The sequence below is a fragment of the Xenopus laevis genome, chromosome 4S, assembly GCF_017654675.1.
Source record: "Xenopus laevis strain J_2021 chromosome 4S, Xenopus_laevis_v10.1, whole genome shotgun sequence".
Classification (NCBI taxonomy): Eukaryota; Metazoa; Chordata; class Amphibia; order Anura; family Pipidae; genus Xenopus; species Xenopus laevis.
In genome coordinates, this window is record NC_054378.1 from 85184440 (window position 1) to 85205117 (window position 20678).

At 38.4% G+C, this 20678-nt stretch overlaps 1 protein-coding gene across 4 annotated transcripts in view; it reads right to left on the bottom strand.

Moving 5' to 3' along the window:
- Positions 1-309: 309 nt before the first annotated feature.
- pkn2.S (protein kinase N2 S homeolog) overlaps positions 310-20678 on the bottom strand; it is a 74158-nt gene continuing 53789 nt past the window's right edge. For all 4 annotated transcript variants that reach the window (XM_018261037.2, XM_018261035.2, XM_018261036.2 and 1 more), the window contains exons 8-22: positions 19836-19945; positions 18576-18719; positions 18153-18228; positions 16815-16986; positions 16072-16201; positions 14799-14935; positions 14631-14706; positions 14462-14553; positions 12671-12847; positions 12023-12085; positions 5918-5994; positions 5030-5172; positions 3898-4005; positions 2343-2423; positions 310-1380 (exon numbers count right to left, since the gene is read on the bottom strand). In XM_018261037.2, the coding sequence (XP_018116526.1) occupies positions 1177-1380; positions 2343-2423; positions 3898-4005; positions 5030-5172; positions 5918-5994; positions 12023-12085; positions 12671-12847; positions 14462-14553; positions 14631-14706; positions 14799-14935; positions 16072-16201; positions 16815-16986; positions 18153-18228; positions 18576-18719; positions 19836-19945 (1790 nt within the window). In that variant the 3' untranslated portion in view covers positions 310-1176. The remainder of the gene's footprint in view (positions 1381-2342; positions 2424-3897; positions 4006-5029; positions 5173-5917; positions 5995-12022; positions 12086-12670; positions 12848-14461; positions 14554-14630; positions 14707-14798; positions 14936-16071; positions 16202-16814; positions 16987-18152; positions 18229-18575; positions 18720-19835; positions 19946-20678) is intronic.

Below are 20678 nucleotides of genomic sequence, written 5' to 3' on the forward strand. Positions count from 1 at the left end.
TGCTAGGAAAGGGAACCCCCGTATAAGATATATTGGATCATTCATCTGACACCCAACTCCTGAATGGAGACAGAGTGAAGAGAAACAGATGCTGACAGAGAATAGTGAATATAATCTTTATTATTTCGGAAACAATGCAGAATTTTTAATTGATTGCATTTAGAAAGTGTCTTACTTCAGTATGAGGAAGCTTATATTAAATGTTCAATTTCACGATAGTTCCCCTTTAACAAACACCCTGAAGCTTTACAGGGCATGAGCATGGGGTGTGACTGCTTGGTTGTCGTGGTATTTTTAGCTCATCAGGCAGATGATTAAATTAAGCCATTCCTTGGAGAGACACACTGTACCCCCTTTTTTCTTTTTTTTTAACATGCTGTCCATGAATACGGCTTGTGTTAAACATAGTTTTTGCCTTGTGTTTTGATCACAAAAATGTCTGCAAAATGGTAGGGCGACGGTGGGCTAGCAAGTGTTAAAGGCCTGGCAAAGTGTTGGGTCTCTAACAGTGACAACCAACTTGCCATTTATGGTAACCAGGAGGGACGCCTATACTATGGCTTTTGTTTTGGATAAATCATTCCCTTAAATCAAACAAACCACACTAAAATAACACCTTGTTATAAGAAATCTAACAGATAGAGGTTAGTAGGCTGCCGCCACAACTTTTCTTGGACTACAATTCCCAGAATGCCTGGGCAATAAGAGCTGTAGTCCAACAAGTGATGCATTTTTATAAAGTGACTACTAGTGTTATGGTTAAAAGAACTCTCTGAACATAGATTTAGCATTTGAACATTATAAAAGGTTGGTCAGTGTAAAGGGTTGACCTTCCCTAATTTGATTGGTTCTCCTCAACTCTTGATTCAGAAGATCTCCTGCCGTGGATGATTCTTGCCAATATGAACAAGAGAGGGTACAGTACAGTTATGTAGCTCAGTGCCTGTATCCGTAGGGTTAGCTGGACCACACTTGAAACTGCTTCCAGTGCTCGTTAAAACAATAAAAGAAAATTAAAAAAAAAAAAATGGGCATAAGTTGAAAGTGGCCACTCTTCAGCAGAGTTCATATAAAATAGTAATTTAAAAGAATCTTCATGTCATTTCAAAAATAAAATTAGGAACTGAAGATGGCTGGGGACAGTATTTGCCATTTTGCTCCAGTTTCACAGTGTCCTCAACACCAATCCGCAATGTAGTCAAAATCTCTAAAGGTTTCTTGCTCTCCTTCTGTCAGTATCCTGGGCTCCCGGGGAGGTGTTAAAATTGGGGCTTCTGAGGTAAATTCATCATCAAAATTACTCACGTCTTCCCGCCCTTTTATGGTGGGTACAAATGGGGGCGTGGCTTTCTTCGCTAGCAAAGCGTCCCAGTCTGTGTGCTGTAAAGAGACAACAGAGTTTTCAAGTAAAGTCAGGCGGATGTTGGTTAGAGAAGCTTTTATTCAGTTTTGTCTCAATTAAACGCTGCAACGGCACAAGAGATACTGATCAGCACAACAAAGCTCCTTGTATTGGAGTCTAATGACCCTATGGCTGTGGGCCTGACTGGAACTGGACAGATGCACAACCAATACCCAGGCAGGTATAAAAGGTATACAAGGCCTCATTATAAAAAACATGCAGGAGTAGGGGCTAAGTCTATGGGGGAAATTCACAAAAGTGGTGATATTGAGACAAAATAAAAATGGAGATAAAATTGTCAGTTTTCCCTCCACATTCACAAACCTGTATCTCCACTTCTGTGATTTGTCTTTTAAACAGAACAGTTTCCAGATTTTCTCTTTCACATGACATTTTCCCAATATTTTTTCTGAATTTCTCTTTAAAGGGATACTGTCATGGGAAAACGTATTTTTTTCAAAACGCATCAGTTAATAGTGCTGATTTCTGTTTGTGACTACGGAGACTGTAATTACACCACTTTTACATAAAAATATGCTTCCTCCACTTTTGTGAATTCCCGCCTTTGTGTCTATGGCCCCACTGGAGTATTTCTAACATATTTTGGTAACCCCAAAACTGGAGAGATGGCTGATATTACAGACTGCACACATTATGAATGGTCAGATGAGTGGCCTTACTGAAAACAAGACTTTTCTCTACTACTGCACAAACCAGTGAGAAAATCCATTCATGCAAAAAAAAAAAAAAAAGGAGAAAAATGAAGGAAAATGGGAGTCCAGATAAAGGACACAGTTGGGTGGGGAACACTGAATGCTGGATACAAAATCAAGCAAGATAATAGATACAAAAGTGGAACATTAATGCATGTCCCATATTTTATTATATATACATATTTCATCTATTATTGTGATGTGACAGATCTCAGCTATGTACATACTCTGAAGAAAGGGTGCTTCTTTACATCTTCAGCATCTTTTTCACTTGCACCAAGACGACGCTCTGGATTTCTTCTTAAAAGCTGCAAACAAAACAATGATTATACATTCTAATCTTAATATTTCCAGAGGTTAAATAAAACCGGAAGAGAACATGTAACAGCACTTGCTTTATGGAGGGTATCTGATGTTCAACGACTAGCACTATATTTTAACCTGCTCCGTACTGAAAGAAAAACATGTAAAATGTTACTTTGATTTTTTTCTTTTAATTGTGTGGTTCCTGTTTGGCCTCTGAACATAGTGAAACAAAAATGATACTCTTTTTTTTTTTTTACTTTTCATTCCACTCCTAGTTGTCTTGCCTTGTGGCATTTAAACAAATGCCTGTTTGTTATGGTCTGTCAGCCCAGCAACCAGACAGCAGTTACATTACAAAAGCAAGAGCTGCATAACAACCAGATAATAGAAATAAAAATATATAGTCAAAAAATATTTGTAGTGGTTGAGTGGCTTCACAGACAGCCCATTTCTCCTCTTATTATTTTCCCCAAGTCTGAAGCTATGAACATGAAATGTATAGAATGTAGAGTCGGAAACCAGGGATAATGGTCTGAGGAGCAGATATGAATGGTTACAAAGAGGTACCTAACCACAAGTCTGCAGGTGATTGGAAATAACACTTAAATGGGTGGTTCACCGTTAGGCTCATTTTTAATAGTCTAAGCAACTTTTTGGTCTTATTTATTTATTTATAGCTTTCCATGATTTGCCTTCTGACTTTTTCAGCTTTCATATGGGGGGGGTCACTGACAAACAAGTGTTCTTGTTAAGGCTATGAATTTGTTACTGCTAAAGGTGATTAAAAGGTGAACAACCCCTTTAATATTATAACGGATACTTTCCACTTCTAGGTAAGTGCTCCAATTAATCTAAGGTGTGCATTTATGTTCACTGTGTAACCAAATTCATTTCAGCCATAAAGCAGGCACAATAAAGGGCTACCTAGGATATAGCTGCATAACATTTGGGGTTTCCTGCTTTGTAAAATGGCAAATACAAAACAACGTACACAACCAGTACATTTTATATGGCAATTTTTGTAATCCAATTGGAGTATCAGTGTTCTACCACTAATGAGGTTATGTAATAAAAGGCACTAAGTTTGCCCAGGAGCAGTAACCCATATCAACCAATCAGCAGGTAGAATTTACCGGTCACCTGTTCAAAAGCAAACATCTTATTGGTTGCTATGAGTTACTGCTCTTGGGCATACTTAGTGCCTTTTTATTAGATATGGGGGTAAGCCTCTAATCACCAGCAACCCCAGTAGCTACAAATGCTCAACTGCAGAATAAACCGTAAAAGGGGTATATACTGTCCCTTTAACATTCACAAACCACTAAGAGAAATCTATATGGCGTCTCTTCAATGATATAAATAACAATGTTTGTCTGTTTTAACATATGTAATGATAGGTAATGCTAGTGGCACAATGAAGACATATAAGGCTACAAACATTATATGTAAAACTATATTATGATGCTGGAAACTTACTCTTCTCATTATGGAGATCGCTTCTGTAGACAGAAATCGCGGATATCTCACTTCATCATTAACTATACTGTCAAACACCTCCTCTTCATCGTCTCCTGGAAAGGGGGACTGAAAAAGAATATTGTGCTTAACTCAGCCAGTCGGGTATTACAGAGAATCACAACAGGGTTAAGGCAAAAAGGCAGCGTTCATTGGTATATTTGATAGGACCATAGACAGTTAACTCGGAAACAAAGTGATATTAACAATGGCTGATGGATAACCTAGATCAGAGAGATAAAGAGATACCGTAGGAAATTACAAAAGCATGCATCTTCTATGTCATACCTCATTCCTATGTATGTTTTCGCCCACTAACACTGGGACATTTAGATGATCTTACTGAAGAAGACGTAAAAGCTGTCTTTATAGTATGCAGCAGGGATCCCCAACCTTTTGAACCCGTGAGCAACATTCAGAAGTAAAAGGACTTGGGGAACAACACCAGCATGAAAAATGTTCTTGGGGTGCCAAATAAGAGCTGTGATTGGCTGTTTGGTAGCCCCTATGTGGACTGGCAGCCAACAGGAGACTGTTTGGCAGTGCACCTGGTTTTTATACAACCAAAACTTGCCTCCAAGCCTGGAATTTAAAAATAAGCTCCTGCTTTGAGGCCACTAGGAGCAACATCCAATCAGTTGGCGAGCAACGTGTTACTCACAAGTGTTGGGGATCACTGGTATACAGTATACAGAAATGAAACTAAAAAAGGACAATGTGTACATAAAAAAAAAAAAACTAAATTAAGGACTTCGCTTCCTCAAACATGCTCAAAAGTGGTCTACTGATGTAAAGAAATGTGGGATCAGTGAAAACAAAATGTTGACACACACACATTTTATAGATTCTGCTGTTGTTGGTGGTTGCAAAGCGGCTATTTAATAAACATTTTTTACTTTCATATATAAAATCTAGAAGTACCCTATGGTTTTTCTAAGATTGGATATATGAGATTGCCTGAGTCCACCCAGCAGCAGGTCATTTTGACTGTGTGAGATGAGTGCCGCATGACTACAAGCAAACAACTTCTGAAAAGCTGCCAATGATCCATCAGTTTATGCTTCATTGGTTTATAAGGAAACCATCATCTTACCTCACCAACAAGCATCTCATAAATGAGAACTCCCAAACCCCACCAATCCACTGCTCTGGTGTACGAGGTCTCTGTAAGCACCTCTGGAGCCAGGAACTCAGGAGTCCCACAGAAAGTGCTTGTCCGGTCCCCAAAACCCATTCCTAAAATACAAACAACATTGTAAGCTGGAAGCTTAAATTTCTTTTATATGCAAAGCTTCTGTACAGAATTGGACAGCAACTACAGTGAGGTGCACAATACCTTGTTTATTTGCAAACACAAACTACAAATTAAATAGAAATGCTAAAAAAAGATGACATTTTATTAGTATTGGGCTAAAAAAAGATGACATTTTATTAGTATTGGTACAGGTATATGCAAATTCCTCCATTTTCCATTAGTGGTGTCTATTATTACAAAGTGTTTTCCTGAGGTTCATTATTCCAGCAGGTGATTGTAAAGTGTGTGACTTGCTTGTGAGATTCCATAGCAGAATTGATTAACCAATGGCTGTTAGAAAGGCAAGGTGCTAATGTGAAAGGAAGAGCAGAGATATTTGATAGATTTCTCTATATTCAGCTTATATTCATCAATCAAAGGTTCAGCAGCCCCTGAGAAGCCAAAGCAAATGATATGGGCTTTATCATTACATGGTATGGCAGTTTATCAATTTAACGATCATAACCTTATAAAAAAACAAAAAATAACAACTGTTTTTGAAAATACATGCACTGGCATAGATACTAAATTACTTATGAAAGTAACAAGGGACTGTGCATTGATAAATCCCCTCTCTTTTTTTGTATGTTTGTAGTTAATTTAGCCATATCAGAAGCACTTTCCTTGTATTTATCTATTTTCACAGTCTTGAAGTGCTCCCATTTTTTGCATCAAGATATATCGTACCTTCTTTGCAGAGGCCAAAGTCAGCAATCTTTACAAATCCTTCAGTGTCCAACAACAAATTATCCAACTTCAGATCTCTACAAAAGAACAATGTAATGCAATAAACTTAAATATAACATAAATTTACTTTTCCAATCTTATTTTTCCCATTTTTTGAATGGGATAGTAGAAAGTAAGTCACTTACTATAGGTGGGCAGCATGTATTATTGCCTCCTTTAGCTGAAGAAGCTACTAAACTGGTGCCTAAAGTAGATTCAGTTCTACTAAACAGCATAGTAGGGCATTACAGTCCATCATATAGCTTTGCTTTAGGGTTCTAACAGACTTCACTTATACAGTTAAAGTGGTTGTTCACCTTTGGGATAACGTTTAGTATGATACAGAGAGTAATATTCTGAAACAATTTGCAATTGGTATTCATTTTTTATTAAAGGTGTTTGAGCCATTTAGCTCTTTATTCAGCCGCTCTTAAATTTGCATTTTGAGCAAACTGGTAGCTAGGATCCAAATTAGCCTGGCAAACATACATTGATTTGAACTGGAATATGAATAGGAGAAGCCTGATTAGAAAGAGGAGTAATAAAAATGATCACTAACAATACATTTGTAGCCTTACAAGTCATTTACTTTTTAGTAAGCGTCAGTGACGCCCATTTGAAAGCTGCAAAGAGTCAGAAGAAAAAGGCAAATAATTATAAAACTATAAAAAATAATGAAAACCAACTGAAAATTTTCTTAGAATTGGCCACTCTAACATACTAAAAGTTACCTTAAAGGTGAAACATCCCTTTAAAAGGCATAATGTAATCTGCCTGGACCATGGTCAACATACATATAGTGTGAGAGAGTGCGTGTGTGCGTGTGTAAGAGTGCGTGTGTGCGTGTGAGAGAGAGAGAGAGTGTGCGTGTGAGAGAGAGAGAGTGTGCGTGAGAGTGTGTGTGAGAGAGTGAGAGAGAGAGTGAGAGAGAGTGAGAGAGTGAGAGAGAGTGTGAGAGAGAGAGAGTGAGTATAAGAGAGTGTGTAATTCTATGTTCCTGTACTATGTTACATTATCTGTATAGCCTTTTTTTTCTTCTGTATCACACCCCTTGTTTTGAATTTAAAAAAAAAAAAAAAAAAGTCTGGGGATGGACTATAACAGGGGTCGGGAACCTATGGCTCGCGAGCCAGATGTGGCTCTTTTAATGGTTGCACCTGGCTCTCTGCCAACCGAGGGATGCGCGTGGCCTGCGCTGCGCTCCGGTTCGCTTGGGCCCCACATCCCTGAGATGTTTCTTCGTAGCGTCTGAGCCAGCAGACGTGCGGCGCACACTGAAAACATGCGCAGACTGTGCAGTGCGTCTGTACAGTGGTGTGAAAAACTATTTGCCCCCTTCCTGATTTCTTATTCTTTTGCATGTTTGTCACATGTTTCTGCTCATCAAAAACCGTTAACTATTAGTCAAAGATAACATAATTGAACACAAAATGCAGTTTTTAAATGAAGGTTTACATTATTAAGGGAGAAAAAAAACTCCAAATCTACATGGGCCTGTGTGAAAAAGTGATTGCCCCCCTTGTTAAAAAATAAGTTAACTGTGGCTTATCACACCTGAGTTCAATTTCAAAGGTTATAAAGCCATTTCTAAAGCTTTGGGACTCCAGCGAACCACAGTGAGAGCCATTATCCACAAATGGCAAAAACATGGAACAGTGGTGAACCTTCCCAGGAGTGGCCGGCCGACCAAAATGACCCCAAGAGCGCAGAGACAACTCATCCGAGAGGCCACAAAAGACCCCAGGACAACATCTAAAGAACTGCAGGCCTCACTTGCCTCAATTAAGGTCAGTGTTCACGACTCCACCATAAGAAAGAGACTGGGCAAAAACGGCCTGCATGGCAGATTTCCAAGGCGCAAACCACTTTTAAGCAAAAAGAACATTAAGGCTCGTCTCAATTTTGCTAAAAAAACATCTCAATGATTGCCAAGACTTTTGGGAAAATACCTTGTGGACCGACGAGACAAAAGTTGAACTTTTTGGAAGGTGCGCGTCCCGTTACATCTGGCGTAAAAGTAACACAGCATTTCAGAAAAAGAACATCATACCAACAGTAAAATATGGTGGTGGTAGTGTGATGGTCTGGGGTTGTTTTGCTGCTTCAGGACCTGGAAGACTTGCTGTGATAGATGGAACCATGAATTCTACTGTCTACCAAAAAATCCTGAAGGAGAATGTCCGGCCATCTGTTCGTCAACTCAAGCTGAAGCGATCTTGGGTGCTGCAGCAGGACAATGACCCAAAACACACCAGCAAATCCACCTCTGAATGGCTGAAGAAAAACAAAATGAAGACTTTGGAGTGGCCTAGTCAAAGTCCTGACCTGAATCCTATTGAGATGTTGTGGCATGACCTTAAAAAGGCGGTTCATGCTAGAAAACCCTCAAATAAAGCTGAATTACAACAATTCTGCAAAGATGAGTGGGCCAAAATTCCTCCAGAGCGCTGTAAAAGACTCGTTGCAAGTTATCGCAAACGCTTGATTGCAGTTATTGCTGCTAAGGGTGGCCCAACCAGTTATTAGGTACAGGGGGCAATTACTTTTTCACACAGGTTTGGATTTCTTTTCTCCCTAAATAATAAAAACCCTCATTTAAAAACTGCATTTTGTGTTTACTTGTGTTATCTTTGACTAATAGTTAAATGTGTTTGATGATCAGAAACATTTTGTGTGACAAACATGCAAAAGAATAAGAAATCAGGAAGGGGGCAAATAGTTTTTCACACCACTGTACCTGTTGACGTCACCGACGTCTAATGCGTTCCTGCCCTACTCACTGTTCAAGTCGGATGGGCCTCGCCGCCTGAGGGAAGAAGAGAGTGGTGCACATCACGGCCCTGCTGTTGATTTCAAAATACAACTCCCAGTACAGGAAGACAGGATTAGGAGATAGGTAGGATATCTCACCCCAAATGCTGTTTAATTTATTATCAGTTATTAGTAAGCAGTGCAGCGTGCCAGAGGCTGGGGACTATCAGCAGTGAGCGCTCTCTATTCTCTATCTGTGCCATGTGCTATCTTTGATTTATGTCCCATACGCCCAGCACGTGCCAGGAGCCTGTGCAGGGAGTAGCATGGGGGAAGCTGCAGTTCTTTTGATGCAGGATTCTGGGGACATCCCTGTGCCCTCACCACCCAGTAAATGTGCCTGCAGTAGGGAGGGGGAGAGAGCAAGGGTGGGGTAGTAAGGCAGGACCACATTGTAGGACAGGGGGATTTGTCTGTCAGGCTTTCAGTCTTTGAAATGGCAGAGCTTCACATTGAGCCTTTTTTTTGGTGTCCGATAAACATATCAAACTCACATTAGGCTGCAGTTTAACCCCTACTCCTCCTGCTTTACATCAATAATCCCATATTCCAGTCTCATATTCAAATCAATGCATGGTTGCTAGGGTCATTTGGACCATATCTACCAGATTGCTTAAAATTCTAATTTAGGAGCGGCTGAATAAAAAGCTAAATAACGCAAAAACCTTCCTCACTAACTGATTAAACATTTTCTTTCAATCATAGATCTCCTCACCTCAGTCAGCTAGCTAATTGCAGAAACCCTTTTATTGAAGAAGATGGCTAAAAGAAAAAAAGATGAGGAGTATCGTACTTTTCAGCAGGAATGGACAGAGGAATTCGCCTTTGTGGAGAAAGCAGGTTCTGCAGTGTGTCTAATATGCAATGATAAAATTGCATCGTCGAAACGGTCAAATATAAAGCGGCACTTCGACACGCGACATACTACATTTGCATCGAAATATCCTGCGGGGGACAGCAGGAAGAAAGCATGTCAAGAGCTACTGTGCAGAGTGCAAGCTAGTCAGCAGCAACTCCGTGTTTGGACCCAACAAGGTGACTTGAATTCGGCTAGCTTTGCTGGTGCTTTAGCAATTGTGAGAAATGGAAAGCCATTCACAGATGGGGAGTATGCCAAAACATTCATGCTTGATGTTGCCAATGAACTTTTTGACGACTTTTCAGATAAAGACAAGATAATCAAACGAATAAAAGACATGCCTCTGTCGGCAAGAACTGTTCATGATCGTACCATCATGATGGCAAATCAAATTGAGGCAAAACAAGTGAAGGACGTAAATTCAGCGCTATTCTTTTCTCTCGCCTTGGATGAGTCAACAAACGTAAGCCATTTATCCCAGTTCAGCGTGATTGCAAGGTATGCGGTCGGTGAAACACTACGTGAGGAAAGTCTTGCTGTTTTGCCTATGAAAGGGACAACAAGAGGGGAGGATTTATTCAAGTCTTTCACTGAGTTTGCTAAAGAACAAAATCTACCGATGGATAAACTTATTTCAGTGTGTACTGATGGTGCTCCATGTATGGTGGGAAAAAACAGAGGATTCATAGCGCTTCTTCGTGAACAGGAAAAGAGACCCATCCTAAGTTTTCACTGCATCCTACATCAGGAGGCGCTTTGTGCTCAGATGTGTGGCAAGCAGCTTGGTGAGGTGATGTCGCTGGTCATTCAGGTGGTCAACTTTATTGTTGCCCGAGCTTTAAATCATCGCCAGTTTAAAACACTGCTGGATGAAGTTGGGAATAATTATCCTGGTCTGCTTCTGCACAGCAATGTGCGTTGGTTGTCAAGAGGGAAGGTGCTTAGCCGTTTCGCGGCTTGTCTGAGCGAAATCCGGACTTTTCTTGAAATGAAAAATGTCGAGCATCCTGAGTTAGCTAACACTGAGTGGCTCCTGAAGTTCTACTATCTCGTGGACATGACTGAACATCTGAACCAGCTCAATGTGAAAATGCAAGGCGTTGGAAATACCGTCTTATCACTTCAACAAGCAGTGTTTGCATTTGAAAACAAGCTAGAACTCTTCATTGCAGACATTGAAACAGGTCTTTTACTACACTTTGAAAAACTGGAAGAGTTAAGAGATGCATGCACAGCAAGTGACCCTGCTCAACAACTTGATCTTCAGCAGCTAGTGGGCTTCACATCTAATCTCCTGCCGTCATTCAAAGCGCGCTTTGGAGAATTTCGTGAGCGCACTCATCTTTTTAAGTTCATCACCCATCCACACGAGTGTGCAGTGGACAGCACCGACCCGAGTTACATCCCTGGTGTCTCCGTCAGAGATTTCGAGCTACAAACTGCTGACCTGAAGGCCCCAGACATGTGGGTGAATAAGTTCAAGTCACTGAATGAAGATTTGGAAAGACTTGCACGACAGCAAGCAGAGTTTGCGAGCAAACACAAGTGGGGAGAAATGAAAAAACTTCAAACCGCGGACCAGCTGATTGTCAAAACTTGGAACTCACTTCCTGTCACATACCACACACTGCAGCGTGTGAGTATTGCTGTACTGACAATGTTTGGCTCTACGTATGTATGTGAGCAGTCTTTCTCACATCTAAAGCACATTAAGACCAACCTACGATCACGTTTAACTGATGGAAGTCTCAACGCCTGCATGAAACTTAACCTCACCACGTATCAACCAGACTACAAAGCCATCAGCAAAACCATGCAGCAACAGAAGTTGCATTAATGGTAAGAATTACTTTATTCATCATTGGTTAGCAGCGCTGCTAATTATTTTTAATAACATTGTTATGCTGTTGCAAACCGTTAGCAACAGCATAACAATGTTATTTAAAATAATTCAGAGACTTATTGTTCTTTGAAAGTGTTGGTTTTACATAAAATGCACACATTTACTTGTATTTAGTTTTAAACATATTGTATGGCTCTCACGGAATTACATTTTAAAAAATGTTGTGTTTATGGCTCTCTCAGCCAAAAAGGTTCCTGACCCCTGGACTATAACATATAAAGAAACATAGGAATAGTATGCTGCATTTATGCCAACACTTCTCACTCCCATTAAGTATCAGGTAAATGATGCAGCATGCTATAAACCAAATAGGGGGGTTGGTACTAGTTTTAGAGATGTAGTATAGTATAGCCATTTCTTAAAACATAAAATATCCTTACACACAAGGTTATAGATCACAGATTAATTCTGTTAGCTATCAGTTGATTTATGGATGAAGACTTTCCAATGCATGTACAGTTACCCAAGAAACCCTTCTTTTGTACATGCTTACCTATAAACAATCTTGTGCTCGTGCAAATACTGCAAGCCAAGGACGACACAAGCTGCATAAAATCTAAAAACAAACAAGATGTCAGTTGCTGTACAAAATAAACATTTCCTACTGTTACAACAAACCTCTTCCTCCCCTTAAATTGCACAGGAATAGCTTTCTGGAAGGATTGGGCTGATTTTTCAGGGAACTGAATAAGCAGTAGTTAATTCAATTTTAACAGTGCTATGCAGTCAAATCATGTTTTATTTTGTCAGAAATGCTGGGGTTGTTTGATGCATACAGTCTTAAAAGAAGGTGTATTAATGCCCTGGTATGCCCAAAGCTGTAATTTACAGAAGTCAAAAATGGATTTGCATTGGTCTCTGTTGAGCTCCTAAAATTGTGAAAGGCCGAGCCTATATTTAGAGCAGTTGCTTTTATAGCCCTAGAGTATTTAAACATTTTTCAAAGATTTGTATAAATCAAATAAAGGGTATTCCTGAACTGTATGCCTTTTATGTTGGGGGACGTTCTCATATGTTATGCTAGAGTAAGAGAAACGGGGGACACCACAAATTGGAAGTTAATTTCAGGTAGAGAACTATTTTGCAGGATTTCCCAAATAGTTACATATTCTCTTAAAAAGGAACACAAAAACCTACTTACACTGCCCTGGGTTCTGAAAACACGTCAGTATGAATGTGCATCATCAAGTCACCGCCAGCTGCATATTCCATAACAAAGCACACGTGATCTTTGGTTTGGAAACAGGCAAATAGGTTTACCAAGAAAGGGTGCCGTACGCTATTCACAGTTTCAAAAATGCGCTTCTCGCACATAAGGCTGCAAAGTAATAGAAATAAAAATGAAAATATATACATGTAAAATGCTGAAGGTCATCCTAATGGGTTTGCTAACTGCTTAAGGAGTTACAATACATATCCAAATTCTTTATGGAGCAAAATAAAACGGTTTTTTTTTCTTTCTAGCACAGGTATGAGATCAGTTATTCAGAAAGCTCTGAATTATGGAATGGCTATCTCCCATAGACTCCATTTTATCCGCAGAACTCCAAAATTTTATAAGTTATTTCCTTTTTCTCTGTAATAATAAAACACTACCTTGTATTTGATCCCAACTAAAACCTAATTAATCCTTACTGGAGGCAAAAACAGCCAATTAGGTTTATTTAATGTTTATATGATTTTCTAATAGACTTTGTTATGAAGATCCAAATAAAGGAAATAAGTTATCCTGAAAACCCCAGGTCCTGAGAATTCTGGATCACAGGTCCCATACCTGTATATAGATTTATTTATTTTTTAAATTATATTTTTAAAATTATTGGTGAAGATATTGGAAACCGTATTATATACCTTTTTGTTCTATTCAATGACAATTTTGACTCTTGAACAATGCAGCAGATGGCAGCTGATTAAAAGGGGGAGAACTGACTCCTGCAACATTGTTTTAAGTGTCATAACCAGCTGTGAATAGACTGAGGCAGACATATCCTGCTATCAATTGTACTTACGGTAGTCACAAATCACTTCAAATTGAAAATGTTTTAAAAGTGTATGTTGTAAGGTTGCTTAGGATTTTTTTATTATACAAAAAACAATTTTAGAATGGACATCCCCCTTTAAGCTAACTATACACCTTTGCAATGAGCAGCAGCATTTGCTTTGTCTCAGTCAAACTGAATTTGACGCTTACATTGCAATATCACGTGTCTGCATTTACTAGCAATATCCATGTGCAAGGGATCTTTCCATCACTTTCCATACCTAAAGTCTGCTAAAATAAATTTAAACATTAAAGGACAGATATATTAAGGGTTGATTTGAAAATTTTAATTTTCTATTTTTTTTTTTTTTAAGGTAAAAACAGTCAAATTCGACTAAGGAATTATGCTAACTTGATTCGAGTTTTTTTTAAAAAAATTCAAAGCTGATTTTCAAGATTTATCAAACTATGGCCCTTTAAGAATTAATGGCCACCTAAAACCTGCCAAATTCATGTCAATGGGAGAGGTCCAGTGACCGATTTGGAGAGGTTTGCAGCCTTCCTGACATTTGAGTTTTTCTTCGGAGAAAAAAAAACTAATCGAGTTTGGTCGAATTTGAATCAAATTAGATTCGAGTTGTCAGTTTTAGATATTTAATTTTGTTCTTAAATAACCCCCCCCCAGTCGGATTTCAAGTGCATTCAAATTTAAGGGAGTTTAAAAAAACTCACATGATTGTTTTATGACTAATATGGATTCATGCAGCTTACTTAGGATCAAGTGCAAGGTACTGTTGTACTTTTACAGAGACATAGGGAATCATTTCTAAACATTGGAATTATTTGCTTAAAATGGCCTTCCCATAATCTTGGGCTTTCTGGATAAAGGATTTCCGGATAAGGGATTCCATAACTGTATACACATACAAAAAAAAAAAAAAATCCACTAACCTGTCAACTTCATCACGTGCAACAATGTCTCCTTTTTTTAATGCTTTGATTGCAAACATCTCGTTTGTGCTTTTGTACTCTGCCAACAACACCTACGACAAAACAGCTTCATAAATTAACTGAAAAACATTTAAATTACATGTACCTATACAGTTTGGGAGCAGCTCACCTTTCCAAAATGTCCCCTCCCAAGCACAGCACAACAATGGAAATCCTGAAGATTGAACTGAAAACGCTGTTGAATCCTGAAAGTGAGTAAGTGTGGGATTAGTTCTGCCCAACAACAAAGTCTCAGCAGCTTGATCACCATATTGTTAGGTTACAGTTTTTACTATACCGTCTGTTCTCTGATTCGCTGATTGTGCTATAGTTCATATCTGATACTGGAATCTCTGGTTCAATATTTACTTCTGCTGTTGGCTTTGCAATGATACTATTCCGGTTATTTGAGTTTTCATATGTTGTTCCTGAATCCTATAAAAAAGGTATCAAGGAATTATTATAAAAAAAAAAAAAAAAGACTCAAATTAAGGACTCTATTTAAGAAACCTGAATATGCACAGAACCTAACAAAACTTGCTTGTGTGTCTATAACCAATGTACCGGTATATCTTGAAAATCCCTACAGCATGCAACAATGAATTCATCACTTCATTCTGCAGCATTTAGGCCCTTTCACTTTGAATAGGCATGCTGCATTTACAACAAATGCATTCATTTACACTTGTGCTTCCTGATAGGTTCTTTTTTTAAAGGAGATCCATACCCCAAAACACTTTTTTGCATAAGGAAAAAAATATATATAAATATAGCATCTGTCTAGCTGCTGGTTCCAACTCCTGAAACAAAGCAGAAGCCAGCTGCTTAAAGGAACAGTAACAGCAAAAAATGAAAATGTTTTTAAAGAATGACAGTATCATCTAGTGTTGCCCTGCACTGGTAAAATTGCTGTTTTTGCTTCAGTAACTCTACTAGTTTATATAAACAAGCTGTTGTGTAGCCATGGGGGCAGCCAATCAAGCACAGAATACACAGTAGATAGAAAAGATCTGAAGAATTTCATTGCATAATAGACATCTTATCTGTTATCTGCTGTGTATGCTGTGCCTAGTCTCCTTTTTCAGCTTTGAATGGCTGCCCCCATGGCTACACAGCAGCTAGTTAATGTAAAAGATTGTAGAGTTTTTGCACAACACACCAGTTGTACGAGTGCAGCATCTGTATATTTTATTTTCATTCATTTAATACACTTTCATTTTTTGCTGTTACTGTTCCTTTAACAGACCTGGCCAATTGACTTCTGCAACACGGTTTCAAGAGCCAGAGCAGAAATGTCGTTTTCATTAGTGTACACTCCATATCTGCTTTGAATATTTTCTTAAGACTGCTTTTGGAAAAACATCCATTCTAATAGAAGGCTTAGTTTTATCTAGCCTTGGTAAGGTTTAAAAATGGCTATTCCCAATCCTGTTAAAAGCAGTACCAGATGTTAATAAAATTAACAAAAAAAAACCAAAAACATCAAAAGTTAAATCTGTTGCACACTTTGTCATAAAAGAACAGCTTGCATTTTAACCTGTGCAAAAATTAGAAAAATTAAGTAGTGATACCGGTACTGGGACATTAGGTGCTTTGTGGTCTGCTGAAGGCTGATAGAGGTCACCCAGAGAAGATGACCGAGGTGGAGCAGGAGGAGCTTCTGGTTCTATGTCAAAGTCCAACTTTGCTACAGTAGACTCACTGTAAAGAAAAAAAAGTGATTATTATTTTTTTTTTATCCCTCCTTGCATCTGTTTTTTTTCAAAATGCACTATATAAAGGAGAACTAAAGCTTAACTAAAGAAGTAGCTAGAAATGTTGTACATTATGTTTTGGGCTTCTGTACCAGCCCAGGGCAACCACAGCCCTTTAGCAGGGAAGATCTGCGTCTCAAAGATGCCCCAGACGTTTTGGTCCTCTTTGGGACCTTTTTCAAGGATGAAAAAGGTCCCAAAGAGGACCGAAAACCAGTGCAACTAGCATCAGAATTTAATAATCAGCCCTGTAGCATCAGCTGATATTACAGACAAACCTAATTTTCTGCTTGATAATTTACGACGACCCCTAAATTTAGCTTCTCAACAGCTGCTGAGAGCCCAATGAGCATGTGAGTGTCGCAGACACTTTCCAAGATAGTGACCCCCTGTGACAAGTTTGGATCATTGCTGCTATTGAGAAGCTGAAACTTTAGGCTGGTGCCATAAGTTCAATATGTAAAAGATGGCATTTTAAATCATATTCATTTTTTAGGGGTTTAACCAGCTAAAAAATGTACTGGTGTTTGTAAATCATGTTTCATCAGTAAAAGAAATACCTGATTGGTGAAAGCTCTAGGTTCCGTGGATCCACCGTAGGTACAGAGGTGGGAACAGCAACTTGAGGGCTGTACGTTCCAGAATGATTCACTGTAGGAATTGCCCTTCTCACCAGCCTGCCCCATGTGGCAATATTTATGTTCATCTGAGGAGCACGAAGAAATGTTTTGCCTGCAAAAGTCACAGCATGCCATTATGATTAATATTCTGACATGTTTTTTTTATTAAATCTGCCAATAACGTGAATGCAAGCATAGAACTGTAATGATGATTTTTTTTTTTTTTAAACAAATAATTATATAGCAAATAAATTAGTTGGGAGCAGAGCTAACATTTTACCCATTGATCAGTTTTAAAAATAAAACTTCTTCACAATAACAATAATAGCAATAATAATAACAACTATAATAACAATTATGTCCAACGTTTCCAGTCTATCCCTGCTCCATTTCCCCTTCTGTTCTGAGGCAAAAGGGAGGGGGCAACAGTGTAACCCGCTTCCAAATAATTCCAGATTTGTTCCAGAGTTAATGCCCATCTTGTATTAATGTTGTCCCAATAATGCAAAATTCCTTCCCAGAATTGTACAATCAGGTGCAAAATATTCCACCATATATCAGAGGGGTAAAGATTAAAATGGGTTAGACAAAACAAAAAATTAAAGGACTCCAGCAGATAAACTGCAAAACATTTATTCCAGGTTGTGGCAACATGACATGGTTCGGGTCAAAACCCTTTATCAAGTGTTAAATGTACCCTTGATAAAGGGTTTTGACCCGAACCGCTGTGTTGCCATAACCTGAAATAAATGTTTTGCAGTTTATTTTCCTTTTCCTTTCAATTTTTTGTTTTGTCTATTCAACTGAGAAGGAAGTGGACATACAAGTATTTTCTTTGTTGTGTACAGACCACCAACCCCATTTTCTGCTTTGGATTTCCATGAGTTAGTAAACTACTTGTACATCAGGACACCTTACTAGGGGAAAATGCAGGCACAACATAGGCTTTGAACACCTACAGATGCAACATGTAATGGAGCCCTATACTTTTCTCCTGGTCAAGGGACATGTAATACGGTTACTTTGTGTTGTATCAAGAGTAATTTTGTGCCAAATCTTGTGGCTCATGATTGTACATGAGCTGAAGTTCATGCACGCTGCAGCTCTAATGAGCTGAATTTACTGCTAATGCTGGAAGGGCTCAAGACCCTCAGTTTGTGTTAAATGCTTAACTTCATTACAGGTAATAGTAATGGAGTATGTACCAACATATCAAAATTGGGGACCTAACCTAATGCCATGGTTAACAGTCCATTTATAGAAGTAACGATATATTACCTTGTTGCTTTGAAAAGATTTTCTTTTGCCTCTGAAGTTTTGGCCTTCTTTCAATAACCGGGTTAAAGAAAGTTACCTGTTTAAGTGAAAAAAAATTATTTTAATATGCACCCGTTCCAATGTTGTGGTTCTATTTTAAAACCAGCAGCTATTGTATAAGTTCACGTAGGACATCCTAAGCCGGCTTTTAAAAAAATAAATAAAAAAAAGAATGACACCTACACAGCAAGATGTGTTGAGTCTTGGCTAGAAGAACATGAAGCGAACGTTTTGGAACAAAACTGACAGAATTAAATATAACCGAGACACAGAGATAATTTCTTGAAAGTTTGAGAAAGTAAAACAGAATTTACACTGTGAAAAAGCCCTTTTTGAAGTTTCTGACATGCAATAAATACAATGTTGGCAGTTGTGTTAACCTACCTCAGCAAAAAGTGTGCCCTGAGGTTCTAAATAAAGGCACATGCCATGTCGCTGGTTGTCCAAGAAGTCTTCTAGCCTCAGAAACTTAACTGCACATAATGACCTCCAGTCTCGCCAGAAAACGGAGATCTCCAACTCTCTTGACTAACAAGAGAAGAAAAAAAATCAGTATGTCTTCGATAAACTTCCAATACATATATAATTTTAACTTCATGCCACCAACCTGGGAATAAAATGTTCACAACTTTTTGGACAGGGATAGGTAAAAACAAATAGGTTAGGAGAAATGTGGGTTCACCAGGCAGTTAGGGTGAGGTGTTGAAGTCGATTTTCAGAAATGTAGATGGTGACTAACAGAAATTTATATATATATATATATTTTAACTGTGTAACAAGCAAGAAAGGCCTGGCAAAAATTTTGACCACAAAGGGAAAACTCAGCCCAAAAAGTCTGAAATCGTCTTGAATAGTTCTTAACAAAACCATGTATATATTATTATGTTCTTATAAAGTTACAACATATTCTACAGCATTGTACAATAAATAGGTGTATGTATATACATACACTGATTGAGTAACAAATTGGTCCCTACTCATTATAAATTGGGAAAGGGTATGAGACACAAGGGAACAGATTTATCAAGGATCTAATTGAAAATCTAAATTTGAATTTTTGAGTTTTTTTATGGTCAAAACTGTCAAATTAGACTAGGGATTTATTCAAATTCGATTCAAGTTTTTTGTTGGCGTTTTAAGAGCTTGAATTCGACTATTCGCCCCCTAAAACCTGCTGAATTGCTGTTTAAGTCAATGGGAGAGTTCCAGGGATCAATTTTGAATAGTTTGCAGTTTGGGAAATGGACCATGCCCATGCTGCAGAGTCAGTCAGATTTTAGCATTCCACACCGGTCTCCTCAATATCTGTTTTGGAAGTGCCCAAAAGAAGGAAAATGCATAGGCAGTGAAAACAAATGGACAAACAAGGGATTGCAAGGGCTCCAGAAATGGAAATAATACAAGGCAAAGAATGAGTGGACAAAAAGAAATATACAAGTATTAACAAATACAAGGGACACAAATGCACGGCAGCGGGTTCTTTTCAGAACATATTTTCAGTGCATTTACTAAGGCTAGATTTTACATATATACACATACATATATAAATATATTTTTGAATATGATATCTTTTTAATCATATTTCCACACTGAAATTTCTTGTTGTTGGTGAGACAGGAGGCTGTCCAAGGACTTCATCCTTACCCTATCCAATTCCAGTGTAAACTTCTGATCCCACGACTGATTGGATATTGGTTTCCAGCTGGTTTGACCAACCACGGTATTGTCCAGCTTTAACACAGCACAGACCTCATCTGTAAGGAAATTTTAGCAACTCAGCTTAAAAAGACTAAGAGGATTTGAAGGAAAAAAAAACAAAAAACAAAACAAAAAGCTTGCTGTTAAATTCAGCAACAACAAAATATCTACTTAAGAACAGATTAGTTAGGATTTTTCTTTTTTACCCTTGAAGTGCCGAATGGTCCACACATTGGGTGTGTTATGCTTTGTGATCATTTAGTTGCAAGGGTTAAGGGACACATGAATGCACATTCCATTGACCTAGCTGTCTCTGCCATCAGGCATGGATTTTAACCACAAATTACTGAGAACAGTGTTGACCACCTCAGTATCACAAATCCACAAAAATCTGTTAAAAGGCCATAACCTATTTAACTGAACAAAGGTATTTAAAAACTTTAGCTAAAGCACTACTTGCTCCCAAGTATGAGAGTGTTTTGTACCATTGAGCAGAATTTCAACATTGGATCTGCTAAACTAGATACCCTGACATAGCTCTCTTTACAATCCTTTGAAGTGTTTTAGCAGCCGTTCATGGTACAGCAAGAGAATGAATGGGCCATATACATAAGTGTGCCAGACTAAAGGTGGCCATAGACGCACAGATAATATCGTACAAAACAAATTTTCGTACGATATTCGGTGCGTGTATAGTGGGAAAAGAGCCGAACAATATTGGCAGAAGACTTGAATATCGGTCGGCTCGTCGATTGGGCTGGATGGAAAATTTTGATTGTGCTCCTTTGA